General features: G+C 38.2%; 1 protein-coding gene across 1 annotated transcript; it reads right to left on the bottom strand.

Moving 5' to 3' along the window:
- Positions 1-22: 22 nt before the first annotated feature.
- Positions 23-16,000, bottom strand: pstpip2 (proline-serine-threonine phosphatase interacting protein 2). Its single transcript, XM_074690702.1, has 14 exons — positions 15,925-16,000; positions 14,961-15,061; positions 10,089-10,163; positions 8,069-8,103; positions 7,884-7,990; positions 7,726-7,788; positions 7,218-7,316; positions 6,979-7,024; positions 4,881-4,960; positions 4,705-4,803; positions 1,745-1,841; positions 1,349-1,433; positions 1,180-1,217; positions 23-1,038 (listed from the first exon to the last, which is right to left on the bottom strand). Exons 1-14 carry the CDS (start codon positions 15,955-15,957, stop codon positions 986-988), a joined length of 1,011 nt encoding a protein of 336 aa, XP_074546803.1. The 5' UTR covers positions 15,958-16,000; the 3' UTR covers positions 23-985.
- Positions 16,001-21,006: the final 5,006 nt, after the last annotated feature.

Below are 21,006 nucleotides of genomic sequence, written 5' to 3'. Positions count from 1 at the left end.
GCAAGCCAGTTGAATACAGATCCTGTTTTGACTTCTTGACTTGTTGGGAGTTATTAGAAAAGAAGACAAAGTGAAAATGGAGAAACAGTAGTTTTATGTGAACAACATCAACACCAGGTTGGTTGCACAGCAAAATTCAACACCCCTCCTTCTGTCTTCCATTCTGCAGTTTCAATATCAGTCAAAGTTTGCAGAAGGCTTTACAAATAATTGTGCTTTTGGCATAAATAAAGAAAAATCAAAGTGCTTAGTCTAACAGAAGGCTTCAGGAAAACTGTGACACAACCACAAACGAGTAATATGAAGACTTGAATGTCAATCAGTACGTGGAATCTAATCCTCCTTAACGTTCTGTTTGTTTCTTGAGTGAATGTCGTAAACACAGGACTTCAAAACAATAAAAAAGAAAAGCAGAACCTGTGAAAAATGTGTGTTCAGCCACAGTATTCCTGTGAGCTGACGTCCAAGAGGAAACGAGTATGCAAAGTGCACATTTTCTTATGCTGTGAACATCAGTCTGACGTTTCAAAAAGGGGGGCTACACAAAAAATATACAAAGTTTGAAAGAAGGAACAAGTTTTGCGCATTAACTGCACAAATAACTGGGTCAAAAACATCTTTTAATATCAACATATCTAAAATTACTTCCGCTAGCTTTTAAGGAAGTAGTTTGTTGTGAATAAACATCTTTACATTGAGTCATTTTACCAATGTTTTTAACAAAAAAGCCACTGTTTTATACACACACACAGTAACCTGAGGTTTAAAACACTTACTATTCTCTTTATAAAGCTGTCACATCTGTTAAATATCAATGCAATCTCACCTTAAAATACACATTCACACCTTTATGCTCTCATTTCCATCCAGTATCTCAACAGGAAATCATTTCTGAGAGCGTGATGGGGCCTGTGTAAGCTTTGTGCCCTTTCACAAAGCTTCAGCTCTTCACAGCTGATCTGATCTGTGTGAGTGTGTGTGGGGGTCAGTACTGGATCACACTGTAGCTCGTGTCCTGCACCGTCGAGTAGATAGTATCTGCAAAGGAAAACAGGCTGAGTATGAAAGGCAGAAGTGTGCAGCAGTGATGCAGCTGACATTAAAGCTACGAGCTGGAATCCAACTTCTGAAACTGTTTTGTTTCACACAATAGAGTGTGTGAAGTAAAACAAAACATACCTCTGCTGCTGTTTGCTGGATCAGGTAACGGTCCTCGTCTGAGAATCCATAAAACAAGGAGAACAACATTTCAGTCAGTGATGGCTGTGAAATGCAGCAGAGAGGCTGAGCTGTGAAGTTTAAGAATGGCAGAATAAGCAGATGGGTAAAGGAGTCGGTCTCTTTTTACCTGATGACAGGTGGAGGTTGTCGAGCAGGTGGTGCTCCACTTGGAGCTCTCTGACTGCTGTAAAAATTCTCATACACAACTGCAGCTGTTAGGGAGAATGACAAACTCTGATCAAGCACCAATGAAACCAACGCACCCTCCCCTGCGTGTGCCATCAACACTCTGACCAGCAGAGATGGCCAAAGAACACCGATTCCTTACTTGAATAGAAGTAAAATGCCTATGTAAAAAAACAACTTGAGTATAAGTAAAAAGCACTGATCCAAATATCTACTCAAGTAAAAGTAAATAGTACAGGTTCTGAAATGTACTCAAAAGTACTTGTAAAAGTAAAAAGTATTTCAGTTTAATTTGTGTTTAATTTTGTGAAACTAGTCAAAAGATGAGGATTCTTACCTGGTGGTTTGTCTCCAGTCCGCCTGAGGTCGACAAAGTGCTCCAGATCCTCCTGGACGTCACACTGTTCCAGAGACTTCCTCACTTCCTCATAGAGCTATGATCACACAGAATAGAAAACCAGCAGTGAAGAGCAGTGTGTAGAGCCTAATGAACCACGTCTTTGTCACTGTGTGATGCTCCTCTCTGACTTAGAGTGTTAAAGGGGACATATCATGCTTGTTTCTCCTTTTCACTATGCCAGACTAGGATGCCTGTAAAGCATTTCTGCCCTCAGTACAAGTCATTTAGTTCCTTCATTGCCCCACAATAGCGTTCTCAATATCCTCATTTTAGGCCATTCTGAAGATCTTGTTGAAACGCTCCGTTTGGAGAATGACCTCCAGTAACCTCGCAACGTCACAGCCCTTTGTGCTCTGATTGGTCGGTTCTATCAGAGGAGCGGAGGGGGTAAAGCCAGGGGGCGGTTTTTGCAGCATGGCAGTATTTACAAAATCACCACATTGAATGGAGCAGACCGAGCGAGTTTGCTGTTTGCCAAAACTTCACCGTAAGGCATTGATAGCACTAATAAAATGGCAGAGTGTAGGATACGTCCTTTTGTATTGGACCCCGAGTCAGACCCGGACGGTTCTGCAGCTCAGGAGGAAGAAAATCCACCTCGACACGGATCATCTCAGGACGCTTCAGTGTGGTGAGTCAAACCAGTACTGTAACATGTATAGTTTATACGTTTTTACTCGGCTCTTGGTGGGTGTATCCCTCTGTGGCGGTTGTGTGACTAACTGACATCACAGAGGAGGAGCTGCTTTATCAGATTACTCCAATAAAAAGAAAGGATCCTCGTGTCGTCACAACGTTTGAAATCTCGCGGCCAAATAGCAATGACCTATTTTCAGAGGCATCAAATCTCGTTCTAAGATATCAGAAAAAATACAATATCTTATTTCTTGAAAATTCAGGGGATGTAAGGTCTTGTTTTCAAATGTATTATATTATATGTGAGTATTAAATCAGGGATCAGCACGATATGTCCCCTTTAAACAAGCTGTAAATACATGTCGGAAAGTTCACATAGAAAACTGTCACCAAGAAACATATATATATATATATATATATATATATATATATATATATATATATATATATATATATATATATATATATATATATATATATATATATATATATATTTATATTTATATTTATCTCTGGCCTCCTGATCGGTGCAACCCAAAACTGAGCTATCTTTTAACTCTCTTTTTGGCCTCCACCAGCAGATGTAACATCAATCCATGTTCTCCAGCTTACTTCAACCTGTCAGTACAGTAACTTCACAGCAAATTATCAACACCTGGACGTGTTTCGGAGAGCAGATTTAGTGAAAAGCTGAGTGAAACTCTGAGTTTTGTGCTGCAAAGAAGGAGGAAACTGGAACCCTGGACAGAAAGAGAGGTGACTAAACTCTGAGTTACTGTGAAGCTCAGCTGGTCAGGAACAAGTTTACTTCACTGAACCCTGAGTTCCTGTCTGTCACCTCTCTCTCACAGAGGAAGAAACAGTTTCCCTTTTTAAAAAGTTTGTTTCAAGTGTCCATCAGCAAAATTTGGCGTTTGTCCAAATAAGTTTTGGACAATCTGTTTGACAAATTACAAAAAACATAATTTTCCCATCATGGCCTGTCATTTTTACTGAGGGGCCTAAAGACAACAGGGTTTTGTTACACTACAAGGAGTGGAGAAGAGTTTTTGACCCAGCTGAATGTTGTATAATTTAAAAACAAAACTACCTGATTGAGTCTTACCATTATTTTTCTTCATTTTATAGTGTGTTGGTTTGATCATAACAAGCCTCATATCCATATCATCACCAGGGGTGTACACAAGGGGGCATTCGCTAACACCCCCCCACCCCCCACCCCATGGCAAAATTGTTGAAAATACACATGATCCACCTTGATGTTTTTCATCTACTCACCTTTCACTCACTCAAATGTACATGACTTCAATTTTTTTGTATATATTGTAAGAAACCCCATTTTACTGTGTTGTACAGGATTGTTCCAACAAAGTTTTGTTGTGTTTCTTATAGAATGACACTAAAGCTTGTATCTACTAAACTGCTTGCATGGGAGCCAAAACCTGCACTTAACTGCTCTCCTTGCTGGTTAAAGCATAATAAGCTGCCCTGTTGTGGGGAATTAACACGTGCCAAAGTATCCTCTTCAGAGGCCAGAGCGCGTTGTATATGTCAGCTGCTTCCAAGATCCCTTTCCTCTACCTGGAGTACAACTAAATAAAAGCTAGTCTTAGGTTAAATTCTGTTCCATTCTGTTAAACTATCTCCTGTCTTTTGCAGCTGCAGCTGTGATGATTTTCTATCTGAGAGAATGCTCAAACTTCTTTTTTGTTCACATGAGAATTTCTGTTGTCATATTTCTGTTCTCTACATGTTTTTTGTAGTTTTTCTGCCTGTACCTGACTCTGCATTAACCCTCTCAGGTTTAACTGATCGAACTCAAATCAGCCAATTCTGTTAATAAGCTCAGAGTTAATGGTCAGATTCAGAGTTTGTTAAGCCTCCTCCCTGAAACTGATGTTGTTTCAGGAAGGAAGTTTAAAACAGGCTGAACCAGTGAGTTACAGCTCCTATGGGGGGTTGTGGATTTATGTTGATTTGTCGATCCTGGCCCTTGAAGATTTATCTCTTATCATCAATTTCTTTTGAAGGTCAAATTTACCACTCATGGAGAATCTCTATGGTATAGAAACTGCAAATAACAACAATTAAAACTCCTCACATGAGCTTTGAAAAAAAAACAAAAAAAAAACAAACAAATGTCTGACATTATCGGTGGATTGTGTCATCACAGGTGACCTCTCTAACACTGTAGGAACTCATCTCTTGATAACACATGTTGGTTACTGAAGCGTTTAAATTACACCCCCGGCAGCCCTTACCTCATCACTGGTCACACACTGCTGGGACATCTGGTTGAGATGAGTCCAGACCGTGTTTCTCACAAAGTTAATGCGCTCCATTGCCTGTTTCTCAAACATCTGTGAAATGAAAGGAAATCTTTAGATCCATTATTTGGTGTGAGCCGGTTGGAGACGTCTGGAGTTAAAAGTCTCACCTCGCAGGCTTTGATGTGTTCCTTCAGCCACTCGTCTCTGATCTTCCCCAGTGTCGTCACATTCTGGTGGTATAATCTGTCTGGCAGCCACAAAGATTCATATATGTTTGAAAATAGTTGACGAGCTTCGTGCACATCTGTCTTGACAGTGACTGTGGTCAACCTTTGCTCTGGTCCAGTTTTGTTTTAAGGTGTAAGGTAAAGGTAAAGATTATGTAAAAAAAACCTATGTGATAGAGGTGTCATATTAACTGAAGGGCTCTGGATGTCTGGTTTTGTAGGTATTGGGTTTCTAGTCCGATTCTGTTCATGACTTTTATGGACAGGATTTTTCAGCCCAGACAAGCGATGGAGGGAGTCTGGATCCCATCTCTGCTTTTTGCAGATGATGTAGTCCTATTGGCCTCGTTGAACAGTGACCTCCAGCTTGCATTGGGATAAGCAGCTAGGATGAAGATCAGCACCTCTAAGGACGCGGTCACACTGGCCAATCGTGCCGTGCCTAAGCACGCTTCAGCCCTAAAGCATGTTTGGAATGACCAGTGTGACCGCAACTGTGCCGTACTTGAGCACGATTCACTTCCGTGCCTCTGCACGCTTCGAAGAGGTGGGCTTCGGCACGGTTTACTTCATGCACGAGCACAAGCACGCAGGCAGCACGTGAATTCCATTACGTATGATCACCGCGAGCGCATCTCTCGACTATCATTTTGAAACAAAGCGGGGGTGTAAGAGGGCTGTGTCAGGCGAAAACCACTTACCATAAGTCCAAAAGTCTCTAAAGTTGTAGCAGTGCTCTGTGTCTCATTGTGCTGACTCTGATGAGATCGGGCATCATGTAAACAGACGCTTCACGATGACATAGGCGGGCCATGCGTGTGTGTGATACCTGCTAAAGTCTGGTTCACGTAGGGGTAGTGTGACTGCTGGCCGCACTCTCCAGCTGGGGAACAGCGCCGCGGGGGGGGGGCAATTGTGCTCAAGCACGGCAGGGTTTGGATGGCCAGTGTGACCACGCTCTAAGTCTGAGGCCATGGTTTTCAATCAGGACAGGGTGGATTGCCCACTCTGGGTTGGGAAAAAGTCTTTGCTCTAAGTAAAGGACTTATAGTATCTCAGGGTTTTGTTCAAGAGTGAAGGGAAATATGGATTAGGGCAGCAGGGATGAGGGTGCTACACCTGTCCGTTGTGGTGAAGAGAGAGCTGAGCAAGAAGGCAAGGCTCTCAGTTTACTGGTCGATCTACGTTCCAACCCTCACCTATTGCCACGAGCTGTGGGTAGTGAACGAAAGAACAAGATTGTGAAGAAATGAGCTGTCCCAGCAGGGTGTCCAGTCTCTGTCTTAGAGATTGGGTTCAGACATCCAGAAGAGGCTCAAAGTCGAGCCACTGCTCCTCTGTGTCAAGAGGAGCCAGATGAGGTGGTTCGAGCAATCTGGTGAGGATGTCTCCTGGCATTTGGACATGTCCATCTGAGAGGAAACCCCAGGCTAGACATAGGACACAATGGAAAGATGATATCTCTCGCCTGGCCTGGGAACACCCATTTCCCCCCAGAGGAGCTGGCAAAAGTGTCTGGGGACAGGGGCCTATGGTCTTCACTGATGACACTAATGACATTGCTGCCACTGGGATCCCAACCCGGGTAAGCGGTGGAAGATGGATGGGTGGGTTTCAAGTCAACTCTCAACATGAGTGTCACCCAAGATTCATTGAAAAATCCAACCCAACCACAAATACTTGGAAACAGTATTTCAAGATTACTCAAAAAGTCTACACAACCTTTAAGAAATATTTCAAAACCACAGATGTGAATGAAACGATGGCACTGAAGGTAAAGTTGGTTCACCCAAGTTGTGACATTGTGAAAAATATTTGAGCTTGGCCAAAAAGGATGGACTGACTCACACTTGTTGTGGTGATCTTGGGTAAAACATTGTCTAACCTAAATTGCTCAGTCTGGTCTGTTGCATGGAGGCTCACAACCTGGGCAGATTAGGTGTGTGAGAGCATGAAATAAAAACTAAATTTAAAGATCTACGAAACTCTGTTCATTTAGTTAAAGATGTCTGTGGCAGGTTGATGTTTGCAAACTTACCTGCTTCTTCTGCGTTCTGTTTCGCTTGTTGTGCTTTCGTGTAGAGCTGAAAGATGTTAAGCAAGAGTTGTTTTACAGTCGGTCACAGCAAAAAAATGCATTTCTTCTTGTTTGCAGACTGACACACAACTTATTTGTAAATAAATACAATTAATCACTTTTCCATGACCACAGGTGTGGAAGTTAACAGCTTTGACCTTTGTTTAATGTTGACTCCTGCCCCATTGTTGTCCTCGTACCTTCTCTATGTGCTTGGTGTTGTTGGTGTTGGTGTTTCTGTTCACGTTCTGATCTGCTTCTTCTTTATCTCGGCACTTGTGCTCATACGTCTTCTTTGTCTGAGGACACAACCACAGTCAGTGTAAAATCTCTTTAAAGACATTCAGTTCATTTAGATTCTATTTCTGATTATTATAATGCAACATGACAGCTACTTCTTCTTTTAGAGTATTAATGGTGTTGATTTCTGCCCCTGTGCTTTGTTTCCCAGACTGGCCCTCACAGCTTCCTCCACCAAAGAGGAAGAACAGAGACGGGATAAGCTTTTCACTGTTGTCAAAACACAACTGAAAGCGCTCTGACTGACAAAGGGAGCTCTGCTGGTGGCACTTTACCAAAATACTTCTGTTTTTTTTTTCTGACCTCAGCTTACCCAGCATCACACCAGTTCAAAAACAACAATCAATCTTTGCCTTTAACTGTGAAAACAGTGTTTGAGCTTTGGTTTAGCAGCTCATTTTTACCCACATCCATCGTCTTCTTGAACTGTAAAGACTTCTGTTTGTGGAGGGCATCCATCTGCTGCTCAATCTGAAATCAAAACATCATTTCTAATCAGAAACTTCACATTTGTTCCACAAAGACTTTCCAACCTCGACATTAGGCCTCAGTGTCAAAATGCAAACCTTTTTCCGAACTTCTTTCTGTTTTTCTCTGAAGTCCTCCAGTTTCTTGGCCTCCTCCCTCATGCTCTGCGCCAGCTGAAGGTGCGACAGACTCACATGTTCGGTCTCTGCAATGATAAAGATATTTTTTAATTCAATGCTGCTGCACAACAAAAAAAGAAACTGATGACTGCAGCAACACTTACGTAGTTTGAACACGTCCAGCGATCTTTTCAGTGTGCTTAAAAGGAAAAAGAAAAAAGAGTGAAGACAAAAGTTTTGCTTGTACAAACTCCTCATCAGATGAGTCAACCACATGTGGCTTTATGAGTCACTTCAAACAGAGCAGATTAAAACCACAGAGCTCCTGTCTGCTCGTGGGACGATGGAGCCATATTAACATGAACAGGTCCTTTGTGGTGTCAAACAAAGAACAGGTAACACCTTGAAAGATGTGTACTAATGCAAAGAAAAAGTCAGTAAACACAGAAACACAGTTGAAAACAGAATAAAGTTTGCAGATAATTTCAAAATACAGAAAGAAACAAAGGTTAACATTTTAAATTAAATACTTTTGAACATGTTTTAACCCCCTAAAGAATGCACACAATGACCAGTATTCAATCATACCCGTTAAATAATTATACATCTTAATCTAACAATCTTTATATTTACTTTGTACTTTACTTGCAACAGGAATGACACTGCAGAGGGAGGAAGTAGGACTGATTACCCAGGGCCCCGCTGGAGGATTTAGTCCTCAGTGAGAATGAAATCACAAGATAGTCTTCACACTCTGAGTTTTAACTCTCATATGAAATATATCATTGACTGAACTTTTGAACATGGTTCTGAACTTTTTATGCCTCATGATTTTTTTTATTAACTACACAAAATGATAAAGTCCACCCTACAAGTGGATGGTACAACCAGGATATCAAAAAGAAGAGGAGGAAATCAAGCTAATGTTTTACATCTACTGTCTTTTAACTGAGAAACTAGCTCAGATTATATCTGGATTGTGGAAAAAATAAAAATGAATAAACAAACAAATAAATATACAAACAAATAAATAAATGATTATTGGGCCCTTGTTTTCTTGGGGTGCAATACAAGTCGTAGTTACTCAATTTTAGGAAGTTAGCTTGGTGGAAAGATAACTTTTGATTTTTAAATATTCAATAGTTTTTAATTAATAAAGAACTGAAAACATCATGTGACTATTTCCTATGAAATACATTTTTTTGCATTATATAAGAAGGCCTGGCTGTACACCTGGCACACTTTGAACTTTGTATAAGATAATCCTTAATTTGTCCCACAACAGTTGAATTAACAGAATTACAGCTGGAGGTAAAGAGTGCAAATACACAATCAGAATAACATACTAAATGTAACCTTGAAAATGAATATATATTTCAACAGGACTTCTAATCTACAAGGAATATGTAAAACAAACATTATACAAGCATGAAATGTGCAGAGAAATAAATACAAACAGAACATTAAAGACGCAGCATTAGCAGCCTTGCAGAAGAAGCAGTGACTGTTGAATAGTATTCATTTTAAAATGCTCATCCCGATAAAAGAAGTGTTGTTGCAGCAAATGTCAAGGCACAAAATTCCAGAAAAAACCTTCTGCACCCGCAATGCATGTTGCAAACAGAAATACAGTTAACTAGGCTAAGAAAAAAATATGTTTCTAATGTAAGTAAAGATTTTTTTGTATGTGAACTTTGGGCATTTTCAGACTTCAAATAACACAGAAAGCATGATTTTGCAGAGATGGTGCTGGAAAAATATCTTTTGCTAGTAAAGTCTGAAGGAAACCCCCAAACAGCAAGCATTATTATCAAAGCATTATATCTTTATAAATCTATACACTGCCTCTCTGTCGCCATCCCTCATTAGTCTCCCTTCCTCCTCCTACCTCAAGAACACCTCTGAGCAGACACAGAGCGGTTCTCACTGTGACCACAAGCTGAATGGGAACTGGACTCGCTGATGCACACACTTAAAGTCCACACTGACAACAAGAAATACATTTCCCATTCCTGCTTTCAAACTGTTAGAAACATCCCCACACTTTGTGACTAGGTTCCTGATTTTACTTTTGTTAGGCACTTAAAAAAATGTACATAGTGCCAGTTCTGCAGAGAAAGTCTGTAAACAGATCCAGTCATGGACTTGAATTATTCATCACATCTCAGCACAGAGGTTGCTTACTTCATCTCATTGTGTCCACACACCTTCTTGGACAAACCCAGCAAATCTTTGGCGTACCTTTCTTCAATAGACGCCCTGAAGAGAAGAAGAAGAGTTATCACACATTGTAAAAAAAATTGTAACAAAACAGTTTTTAAAAATATTTTTTCACAGTGAAGTCCTGTATTTTTACAGTTATTTCAGGTATTTCTGTGTTTAAACAGTGTTTGACTGTACTTTTACGGTATCCGTCTGGAAACTATGCTGCAGGTACTTTAACCGTTTTTTACAGTTTTTGTTTGTTTGTTTTTTACAGTGTGGTCCTGTATTTTTACAGTTATTTTATGTAGTTCTGCATCATTACAGTACTTGACTGTAATTTAACAGTTTCTGTCTGGAAACTTTGCTGCCAGCACTTTGACAGTTTTTTTTACAGTTTTTTTAAATACTGAATTGCAACCATGAGTGTGGAGGATACAGGGTGCAGGTATGTGCTCTTATTGGCGTAATAGCGAGAAAAAAAAAAGAGAAAAAGAAAAAGAAAAAAAAAACATCCAGGATGCTATTTCACAGATAATGTCTTTAATTTTACATTTTTGTATAATATTGTTTAAAAAAAAAATGTTGGTTAAAATCTGTAAATTTAGTTGTTTTTTTCCGTGTAAAATTACTGAAAATATCTGTAAATCTACTAGCATTTTTTTGTTTTATAAGAAAACAGTCAAATCTGTTAAAAAAATTACAGAACATTTCCTGTAAAATTACTTTTTTTAACAGTGCATGTTTACACCCACACAGTGGACATTTTTAGAAACAGGCGTTGTAAAAGGATTAGTTTATTGTGTACATCTCAAACAAACAAGTACTCTGTTTGCATGTGGCTAAAGAGCCATGGCAGCTCTCCAGCACTGCTTTCATCACTGCTTCAAACTCCTTAGAAAACAATATACAAAATAAATACATTTGATGTTGTCTGTTTTCAAATCTCCATTTACTTTGAGTCCATTTATTCATAAGTTTTACTTTATGTTTGAAGATTTCTTGTTTTTTTCCCACTTCATCATTTTAAGTGAGAGCTATTGGTAACAGAGGGATGCATACAAGAAAAAAAAAAGTCTAAAAAAGATTACAGAGAGGGTGGTAGAATTCATAAACACTGTGTTGCTATGATTCAAAACATGCTGTGACTGCTTCTGGTTTATGTTTTGACCTGTGAAGATCATACCATGTCACTGTTAACCTGACTGCACACCAGTTTCCTCCTTCAATTCAGACTTTAAGCATGCAGTATTGTATGCAAGCATGTGTTGTGACTCTCAGCATGTCAAATAAGCTGAAGGCAGCTGTTAATCTTTTTTATAAACAGTTTCCAGCTCTATTAAGTAGGCAAATACAAGTACTGGATTGGTGTAATCAATATCAGTATTTAAAACTGGAGTGGGATCAGAGTCCAGTCAGCTGATAGAAATCCCTGCTAATAAATACACACAGGTGTGCCACACACGGGTGCTTAAGGGAAAATAAGTTCTGTCAATGATTCCTGATCACAGTGACCTGAATGTCTTTTGGTTTTATTGTGTCTGCTGTATGAGGAAGTCAACGGGAATATTCCTGATACTCATATGTCAGGATGCCATGAAAGGAAAACACAACTTCTTCCTGTGACACCGGGACATTGTGAGGTGTATTGTAACTGAAAAACAATAAATAATGTACAGGTTTCCACACAAATGTATACTGGTCGGGTTGAACCATTTCAATGCAGGAGAGCTGGAATACTTAAAGAGAGGAATTTTGCTTTACCAATCTTTTAATATGGATATAAAGTAACAATCCTGGATGTTCAGACTATACATGGGCAGATTTTTAAACCTCTACATATTCGTATGTTGTAGAACTCTCTGAATCTGTCTGTAAACCGATCAAAACAGTCTCATCTAAAAGTTGCACCAGATCTACACAAGATCTTCATGAGACTTGCTGAAATGATGAGGTCATATCACATGGATCTCTAAACTGGTTCATGGCAGGTTAGGGGCCTCAAGCACCATGGTCTGCCAATAATTCTGCCTCCAAAAGGCTGGCCAATCAGGGGGAAGGGGGTTTGTGGAGCAGGGAGTCTTAAAGAGACAGCAGCTGTAACAAAGTATTTCAGAGGCTGAAATATGGGTTTTTTAAAACACTAGGGAGAAGAAAACGGGGGTTCTTTTGAGCTTTAAATCATGTAAAGCTACACAAGGGGGATGGGATAAAGAAAAAAAAATCATAATACCCCCTCTTTAAGTGTTGACTGTCAGAGGACTTTTATTAGGGCTGAGAAAGTCACCTGTGAAACAAACTCTGGTGTGGAATGGGAAAGTGATGAATGGTGTGAAAACAGTTAAATGTGAAGGAAAAGCATTCAAAGAGGAGGGACTAATAGCAACTTTGAACACAAAAACTACTAAAACTGGATGTAAAAACCATCAGTTTCAGCCCTGATTTTCTCTCTTCATGTGCCTTGTCAGTTTATCTCTGTGCATAAGTGAATAAACTGATACAGATCCATTACATACACTTTGAATTCAGAGAGGACAGTGGACAGAGAGAGATAACAGACGAAGAAAGAGGGCTGTAGGTGGGAAAAGAGGCCACAGGTTGGAATTTGAACAAACAGGAGTCCACAAATCGATCTCTCTAATGTGTTCTTTTTTTTCTTAACGCTTTACCATATTTTTTTTGCATGTGACCAAACTTGTACATTTTGTAGTAGCTCTTGTTGTATTTTGTGAATATCTTTTCATAACATCCTTTTTTTGAGATGTTTACATTTCTGTTTTACTGAGCTAACACAAAGCCTCCGTTTTGCAATCAAATCAATTAGATCCCATAATTTTTGAATAATAGAGCTGCAGGGGAGACAGGGAAGTTTAGGACACCTGCTGCCAGTGGGACCTGTGTATATGGTGGTGTGTGTTTGGTTCTCTGTGTGCGTACGTGTGTGTGTGTGTGTGTGTGTGTGTGTGTGTGTGTGTGTGTGTGTGTGTGTGTGAGAGAGAGAGAGAGAGAGAGAGAGAGGGAGAGAAAGAGAGTTTACTTATCTCAAGAGGAAGGAGGAAATCAAAATTCAAATACCAAACTTTACATGACTCCATCATAAACTCCATCTCGATAATGCTTCATAATACAGGATTTGTTAGGAGAGGTTTGAAAAGAGGCAGAAGTTTCTTTTCTAGCTCCTCTAATTTCTTTGCATTCTAAGTATGGATGCACTGATCCAGCCTTTCTGGTCCTGATACCGATACCTGTGTGAAATAATAACCTTCATGCTCTACTGTGGGATGAGACCAGTAATGTTTTGAGTAAAAGACAAAAATGAGTACATATGGAATTATTGAAGTTAATATTTGTTTAAACTATAAGTGTTTAAATTAGGGATGCACGATATTGGATTTTTGCTGATATTCGATACGCCGATATATCGAAACCCCTTTTGGCCGATACCGATAATCGCAAGTTAGTTTGTTTTTTTCACTGTAAAGAAAGCTAAGTCTATCCTGTACTGGAATTTATATGTTACTCTTATTGTGACATTCTTATTTGTTTAAGAAACACACATAAAACAAGACAACAACATTTGATTTTACAGTAAATAAGAAATGTATTATTTTTTTCAAACTCAAGACATTTAGTATTGAAATACAGAAAAATAATTTCTTTAGATCACATGAACTTTAAATGTACAATGCATTTTTAAACATAACCAAGTTACATTTGATTATTTTAGAGCTACTGTAACAACCTGGTGACAGACACAGAGCTCTGCAGTGCAAATAAATGAAGTGCTACATTTTATTTAAGGAGATTATTTTTCAGATGGAAAATAATAATAATCCTAACTGAATAGCACCTTATCAGCTGTGCCTATCGGCAGAAAATTTCACATCTGCTGATACCGATAAACGTGTTTTTAAGCTTTTATCAGCCGATACCGATATTGTGCCGATACTATCGTGCATCCCTAGTTTAAATATTTAACAGCAGTTTGGTTAAAAATTGCGTCAGAATGAACAGACATGACTATTTGATTGTAAAATTTCATACCTTGTAGACTAAATCATAGTTTAGCCGTAGTGTCAAGTTTGGACCAACCCTTTCCGATACCTGATCCAGCTATGAGGGGCTGTATCGGGGCCAATACCTAATACCAGGATCCGACATTTTATTTTGTGCATCTTAATTCAGTGTTAAGAAACAGCAGCTTTAAGCACTGGTCCAGGAGACCATCAACTTCACTTTCGATCTAAATGTCCTCTTACGAGAAACTGTAAACTTCCCTCTTCAGTTACTTATTTCTTGATCCTCCACGTGCTGCTTTGTCATGCTTTCCCAAGACAGCTTCTCCTTAAGCAATCTTCAACCCGTGATTATTCCTGTCTTTGATTTTCTGGACTCTCAGGCAGTGACTCTCTCCAAATCCTCCGCTTGCTCTTTCATTTATGAATCCCACAACTTCCTATTATGAAACTGTGTTCCTTTTCTTTTCTGCTCTTATTTTTTTGCAAATTCACCCCCACCTGACCTTTGTGCTCTTGCTTTGTTAAGCATAAAAACAGCTCTATGTAGCCACTTTATCTATGCAATCAAACATTTGATCATCTGCTCTGAAAACATTGTGTTTAAAACCAAGACAACCACAACAGCTCATGACTTGAACTTTACCACACTGTGTTTGTATCTTGGTGCATTTTGCACTGATACAATTTTCTGCCTCAAAGGTGCAAGATCTGATCTACCACAGTGACAATTTTAAACAACCAGCCTACGATCTCTGATAAATAAAAAGCTAAACCTACTCACACAGATGTAGCAGTTAGTCTATTTGCATCATGATAATAAAGAACGTGGTATTACCTGGCTTTCATGAACTCCTCCACCTCTTTGCATGTCCTCCTGCCATCACTGAGATACTGGATGATGGCGTCATAGCCGCCTGTGCTGGTTAGATCAGAGTTCTGTTGATGAAATGGAAAATACTCACTCACAATTGGTGCATTTTATATTTTATGCATCGTTCATGTGTGCTCCGATTATTGTTTCCAGACTGACACAACCTCCACCACTACTCGGTTCAACACCCAGTTCTTTACCTTAAAGCTATGTCTAAACTTGTTTAACCCTAAATTCCCACAGTTAACTTTCCAATCATCTCTACACACAGTACAGTAATAAAGACAGGCTCACCCATCAAGATCTTAGACACTGTGTGTAAATTGATGTTTTGTACATTACATCACTCTGTAATTTAGTTAAGCTCAGGAGGGTTGCAACATATAATCAACAGTGCAGATGTTAAAATAAGCAAAATTTTGACTTTTTGTTCCAATAAAAGATGTATTTGATATTATTTCAACAAATGTGTAAATGTTAATGTCTTTGTAGACGCTTTAAAGTTAATCTAAAATCGTCATAACTGGATACTAAAGTTAAGTAAAACTTACACAATGCACAGATAATACATTTTAATCATTTGAACTGGGACAGACTCTATAAACAGGGTAAAGTTAAGGCTAACTTTATATAAAAAAGGGATGCTTGTTCTTTTACTTACACTTATATTAAAGCTTACTTTGGCATGAATAAAACTATCTGTCCAGGACTTTTAACTGATACTTTCCATCTCTTATGTCTTTCTGTTTCCCTCTGACAATGTAAAAAAAAAAAATCACCCACCAAAAGTAGAAAGAGGAAATAAAACATATTCCAAATTACTGAACAAGTTCATTTCTGATGATGATTCTATAGAACAGAGTGGCTGTTTTTAATAAATAAAGGTTAAAAAGTGGATAAAATATAAAAACAGCAGAAAAAAACTCACCCAGAAGAAGTCTTTGAAATGAAGGTTTTTCATGTTTTAAACGGACAGAGGAAGTGTGGCTTTCACAGGTCTGCTGTCAGACTGACTTTGACCGTTAATCTCCTCAGTGTTAGCATTCACACTGTGGGCAGGGCGCGAGGGAGCCGACAGTCCACGTGGGCACTGCGCGAGGGCTGCCATCCAGTGGTGAAGTGAGGTATGTACATGATTCTACGTCACTCAGAGAAATATTAGAGAAGCTCTGGCGTTAAATCATTAGTCACCGGTTTGCTGTCACACTTTTGACTCTCAGGTGAATTTCTCATGATTAACACATTTCATATCATATTAGTCAGAAGCTGGTGTCTACTTTTTAAATGGATATCGTATCAAATCCGCTCTATGCTCTGAAAAGGAATGTCCAGCAGCATAGCTTCATGCATTATTTCAAGCTCAGGTCACGTGACTGTATGTTCAGGGTCTGTTGATGAGTTTCCCATCATATTTCTCTAACATATAAAAAGCAGTGGCGTGCTCAGACTTTTTGAAGGGCAGGGGCAAAAAGGAGAAATGGCACATGAACCACTGGTACCTGAGAGAACACTTAGCACACGTTTTTGGCATACAAGAGGGTTGTTTATGTTTTAACCAGCCTAGAGGGCAGTTTATCATCTCATAACCAGCCAAGGGGGCAATTGAATGTGTTCTACAAGGCACTTTAGCGTGCATTTGGCTTCCAAGAGGGCACTTATACAAGAGGGCACTTTTACAAGAGGGCACTTAGCACACATTTTGGTTCACTAGAGGGTTGTTAATCGTGTTTTAACCAACTCCCCAAGTGCAGTTTAGTGTGTTTTGCCAACCAGGAGGGCACTGCACAACACATTCTGGCTCACAACTAGGCACTTTGGTGCATGTTTTTCAACAATCGGGCCACAAGGGGGAGCAACCCCTCCAGGCCCACCCCTCTGTGCACACCACTGCTATAAAAGGTCGGCTGTGAATGTCTTTCAAGGTTACCCTGCACGTTTTGCTTGAGGGATACAGTTTGGTCTCAACTCGTGACAAAAAAAGTTGAGTGTTTGCATGCCTGTGTCTGCATGAGTGCGTAGTGACAGCCCTTAATTTAGGTTAAACACAAACTCAAATTATTTCCCCTTTTCATTAAGTTTGCACCTGTTGGCACAGATGTATTTGCTGACTTTATGGTTTACCAACATCAGTTGATCTTAAAAAGAACAGAGTGAAATAACTGGCTTAATATCTCCTCAATTCAAAACAATTCATCAGATGTATTTATAATAATCAAACAATACACAATTTTAAAAAAGGAAGCAAATATTTAACAGAGAAAAACTTATTTTTAACTATTTAAAAGGGAACAAAATATAAAACCCCTGAAAAAAAAAAAATTAATACATTTAAGACAAATGCATTATTATATGTGAGAAGTGCTTATTCAGACAGTTGTGATTATTTTTAAGCTAAGTATACCAGCACATGACCTTAGTCTGTTTGTCATATAAGTGTACGGATCTGTGTGAAGAATAAGTAATGTTCTCATTGTCTGAGCTGTTTACATAACATGTTATGTAAGTCAAAATGTGAAATCATCAAGCACCTGATGATGACCTCTGAGGACAGTCACACTTAATGACTTAACGAGACCAGGTGAGCCGCTTGTCTGGGCTGACGTTTGGGTTTCTGGTAAGAATGGTAGAACAGGAATGACAGGAGCAGGAGGTCTGAGCAGGTCAGGAGGGAGAAACAAGGAGCTGCTAAGACAAACTGAAGCAGGAATATGGAGAGAATCAGTGGAAAAGGAAAACCAGAATAAAAATTACTGGGATGGAGCTGCATCTTTTGGAAAGTCAAGGTTAAAATCATGGGTATATTCTTGTCTCTGGAGGCCTCATCACATGTTTTAAAAAATGCAGAAGGACTCTGACACAAAGCCAATAAGGTCATGATTAAAAACATTTTATTTCCTCTGTTTTTGACAGCTTCCTTTCTGCTGCTGCCCACATGACTGAGGTAAGTGAAGCCTGTTTCTGTTTTTCTTTGTGCTTTTGCTTCTTTATGAAAAAAACAGAAGAACAAAGAAAAAGGCTTCACTTACCTCAGACATGTCTAAAGTCAGACCTGAGGTCCATTTTCATACAGCCCCCAGCTTTTCTGTCAAAGTCACAAACAAAACCAAAGCATATCTTGTATAAAATGAAATTAAAGTTATGAAATTGTGCAGAATTTTTTTTTTTTAAATGGTGCATAAGAAAGAAGAAACTTAAATTATTTGGGGCTAAAACACTGATTTAAGGTCAAAATAGTCTGAGTATGAAAAATAATACTGATGAAATCCTGATCCTGATCCTGCCATAAAAGAAATCCTGACATATTTTTCACACATCGCCCCCTAATGGAGAACATTTTTCTTGGTCAGAAGCAGTTTTCTGATTTTTACACTAAAAGAAATAGTTTTTAAAAAATACAGGATTTGTTTTTATTTGTTTATTCTTATTTTATTTTCAATTTTTACTTTCTTAATAATAATAATAATAATAATAATAATAATAATAATAATCATCATCATTATTATTATAATTATTATTATAATAATTACAATAATTAGAATAGTGATAATATAGGATAATAATAATAATAATAATAATAATAATAATAATAATAATAATAATAATAATAATAATAATAATAATAATATAGGATGATAATAGTAATTACAAAAAAAAAAAAAAAGAAAGGAAAAAAAAGAAAAAAGGATACAGCATTCAGAGCGCAGTGGTCTCAGTCACGCTCCATGAGGTTCGCCATCATGCAGGTGGCACAGGTTCCAATCCAGCCTGTGGCCTCTATCCTGCTCTATCCACTGTCCTCTCTACTATCTAATCAAAGGCATAAAAGCCCAAAGAAAGCAACAAATGCAGCATTTGTTGCTTTCGTGGTTGATAAATATCAATAAGAAAAGGAGAGCTGGAAAATGATCTTGGTATCTCGGATCAAGCTTTGTTTTCTTGAAAAAAGGAGAAAAATAAGTTGAGATCTTGTGAAAAACAACTGAAATAATCTCATTATCTTGAGAATAACCAACAAAAAAATGTAATGTGGTTAATGAGCTTAAAGGCTTCAGTACAAACCACCTTGATTGACATTTAAAGAGAACTCTGCACCTTTACAGAGGGTCAGAGGTCAGAGATTTAAAAGTAGGTTTCCAGTTTCACTTCCTGTGAGTTTCACTTTCAGTTTGAGTTTGTGGCTAAGTGACTAACAGGTGAAGTGTGGCTCTTTGTAGGTTTAAAAGCAATGGGAATTTTTTATGATACAAGAAATATTGTCTGAGGAGTTCATTCATGGTTTGGGTTTTTCAGCCTAAAGCTTTGTTGACAGCTGTGCTTAGTCCTCTGCTAATGTGTCATTATAAAAGCTCCTACGTATGGGACCTCATGACTCTGTTTCACTTTAACGACACAAACTCACATCACAGGATTGCTTTGGGTGAGACCAACCTGTCTTACCTGTTCAGTGTCAGACATTGTCAGAGTTTTTGTTTGATAATTACTTTGTTCTCACCATCGGAGGCATGAAAACCTTCCAGACAGTGGAAGAAAAACACGAGGTCTCTTACATCCTCAGACGACTTATGCAAGATAATTTCACTACAAGAAAACAAAAACAGCAGTACACGGTTTGTTGACATGTCTAAAGTCTTGTGCAGGTACAGTAGCTCTGATAACACAAAGATTTACAACCCCTGTTATCAGCTCAGAGCCTCCTGCAGCCTTTAGACCTTTTTCTGCAACATGCTGCTGAACTAGATTGTGGCTGAAATGTGCAGACTTCAGGTGACTGAGATGAACTTTGTTCTGCTTTCCTCTACAGCATGGTGCTTAAAGCATTACACTACTAAAAGTGTTTATGTCTTATTTCTCAATTAAAAAAAAAACATTTCAGCTTTACTTGAAATAAGAACAATGTCTGAATATAATGACTGGAATTTTTCTCTTTCCATATTTGCATTTTTTAACTCTTTACAAACAATTTAGGCATCATTTCTGTCTTCTGTCTATGTTACCCATTTTTGGCCTTTCACAGAATCAGAATCAGAATCAGAATCAGAATCAGAATCAGAATCAGAATCACCTTTATTGGCCAAGTATTTTCAAGAATACAAGGAACTTAACTCCGGTTTAAACTGCACTCTCTCAGTACAAACATAGATAGAATTACAAGAGTAGAAAAATAGAGTTTAAGTAGTAGAAAAAGAATAATAATTATTACAATATTAGATAAAGAACTCTGCACAGAGTAAATACAAAATATATACACAATTTAAGTTAGGAAAATAGTGCACTGAATAAATGTCTTAAAAAATGTGCAATTTGCAACAGGGAATGGAAGATGAATGTGCAATAGAAACAGAAACAGAGAGACTGTGGCTGTACATGAGGTATATATGTTGTTTATGGCAAGTTAACTGTTCATCAGAGTGACGGCCTGGGGGAAGAAACTGTTCCTGTGTCTGGACCAACTTGGCCAGTTCCCCTTCTCAAAACTGTCCGATAATTTTTTTTCTGTGTCTTTCTCAGTCTACAGAAAATATATTAACAGACAAGTAAAGCTTAAACTCTAATAGTTTAATTTACTTTATTTGCTAATTAATTTAAAGTAATGTTGTAAATAATTATATTTTTTTAAGTTTTTACACTTTTATGGCACACATTGTAAACTGTTGAGGACATTAAGTATTATCCATGTGTTTTTGAAAATAAAAATGTGTTGAAATATGAATAAATAACTCTGTTTTTTCATTACTGACCATTATGGTACAATGTTGCCTCAAGGCAACAAACTTAAAAAAAAATCTATAAAAAATATTTTTTGAAAATGTCTTTATATTATGTTTATTTAATCTTTTTTTAAGACAAAAACAAACAAAAAACAAACACTCAAAAAAAAATTCTAAGTGGCATCCCTATGCCCATCATGGAGGGTGAATATCTTGAAATAAGACATTTCTCTGGACTTGTCAGGTGAATGTAGCCCATATTAAGTCTGATAAGTTCCTGCAGAGCGTTTAGAGTTGTTTTG

This window comes from Halichoeres trimaculatus, unplaced genomic scaffold, assembly GCF_033239565.1.
Source record: "Halichoeres trimaculatus isolate MK-OKI-2021-1 unplaced genomic scaffold, fHalTri1.1 fHalTri1_scaffold_16, whole genome shotgun sequence".
Classification (NCBI taxonomy): Eukaryota; Metazoa; Chordata; class Actinopteri; order Labriformes; family Labridae; genus Halichoeres; species Halichoeres trimaculatus.
This window is presented reverse-complemented; position numbering and strand designations above follow the sequence as displayed.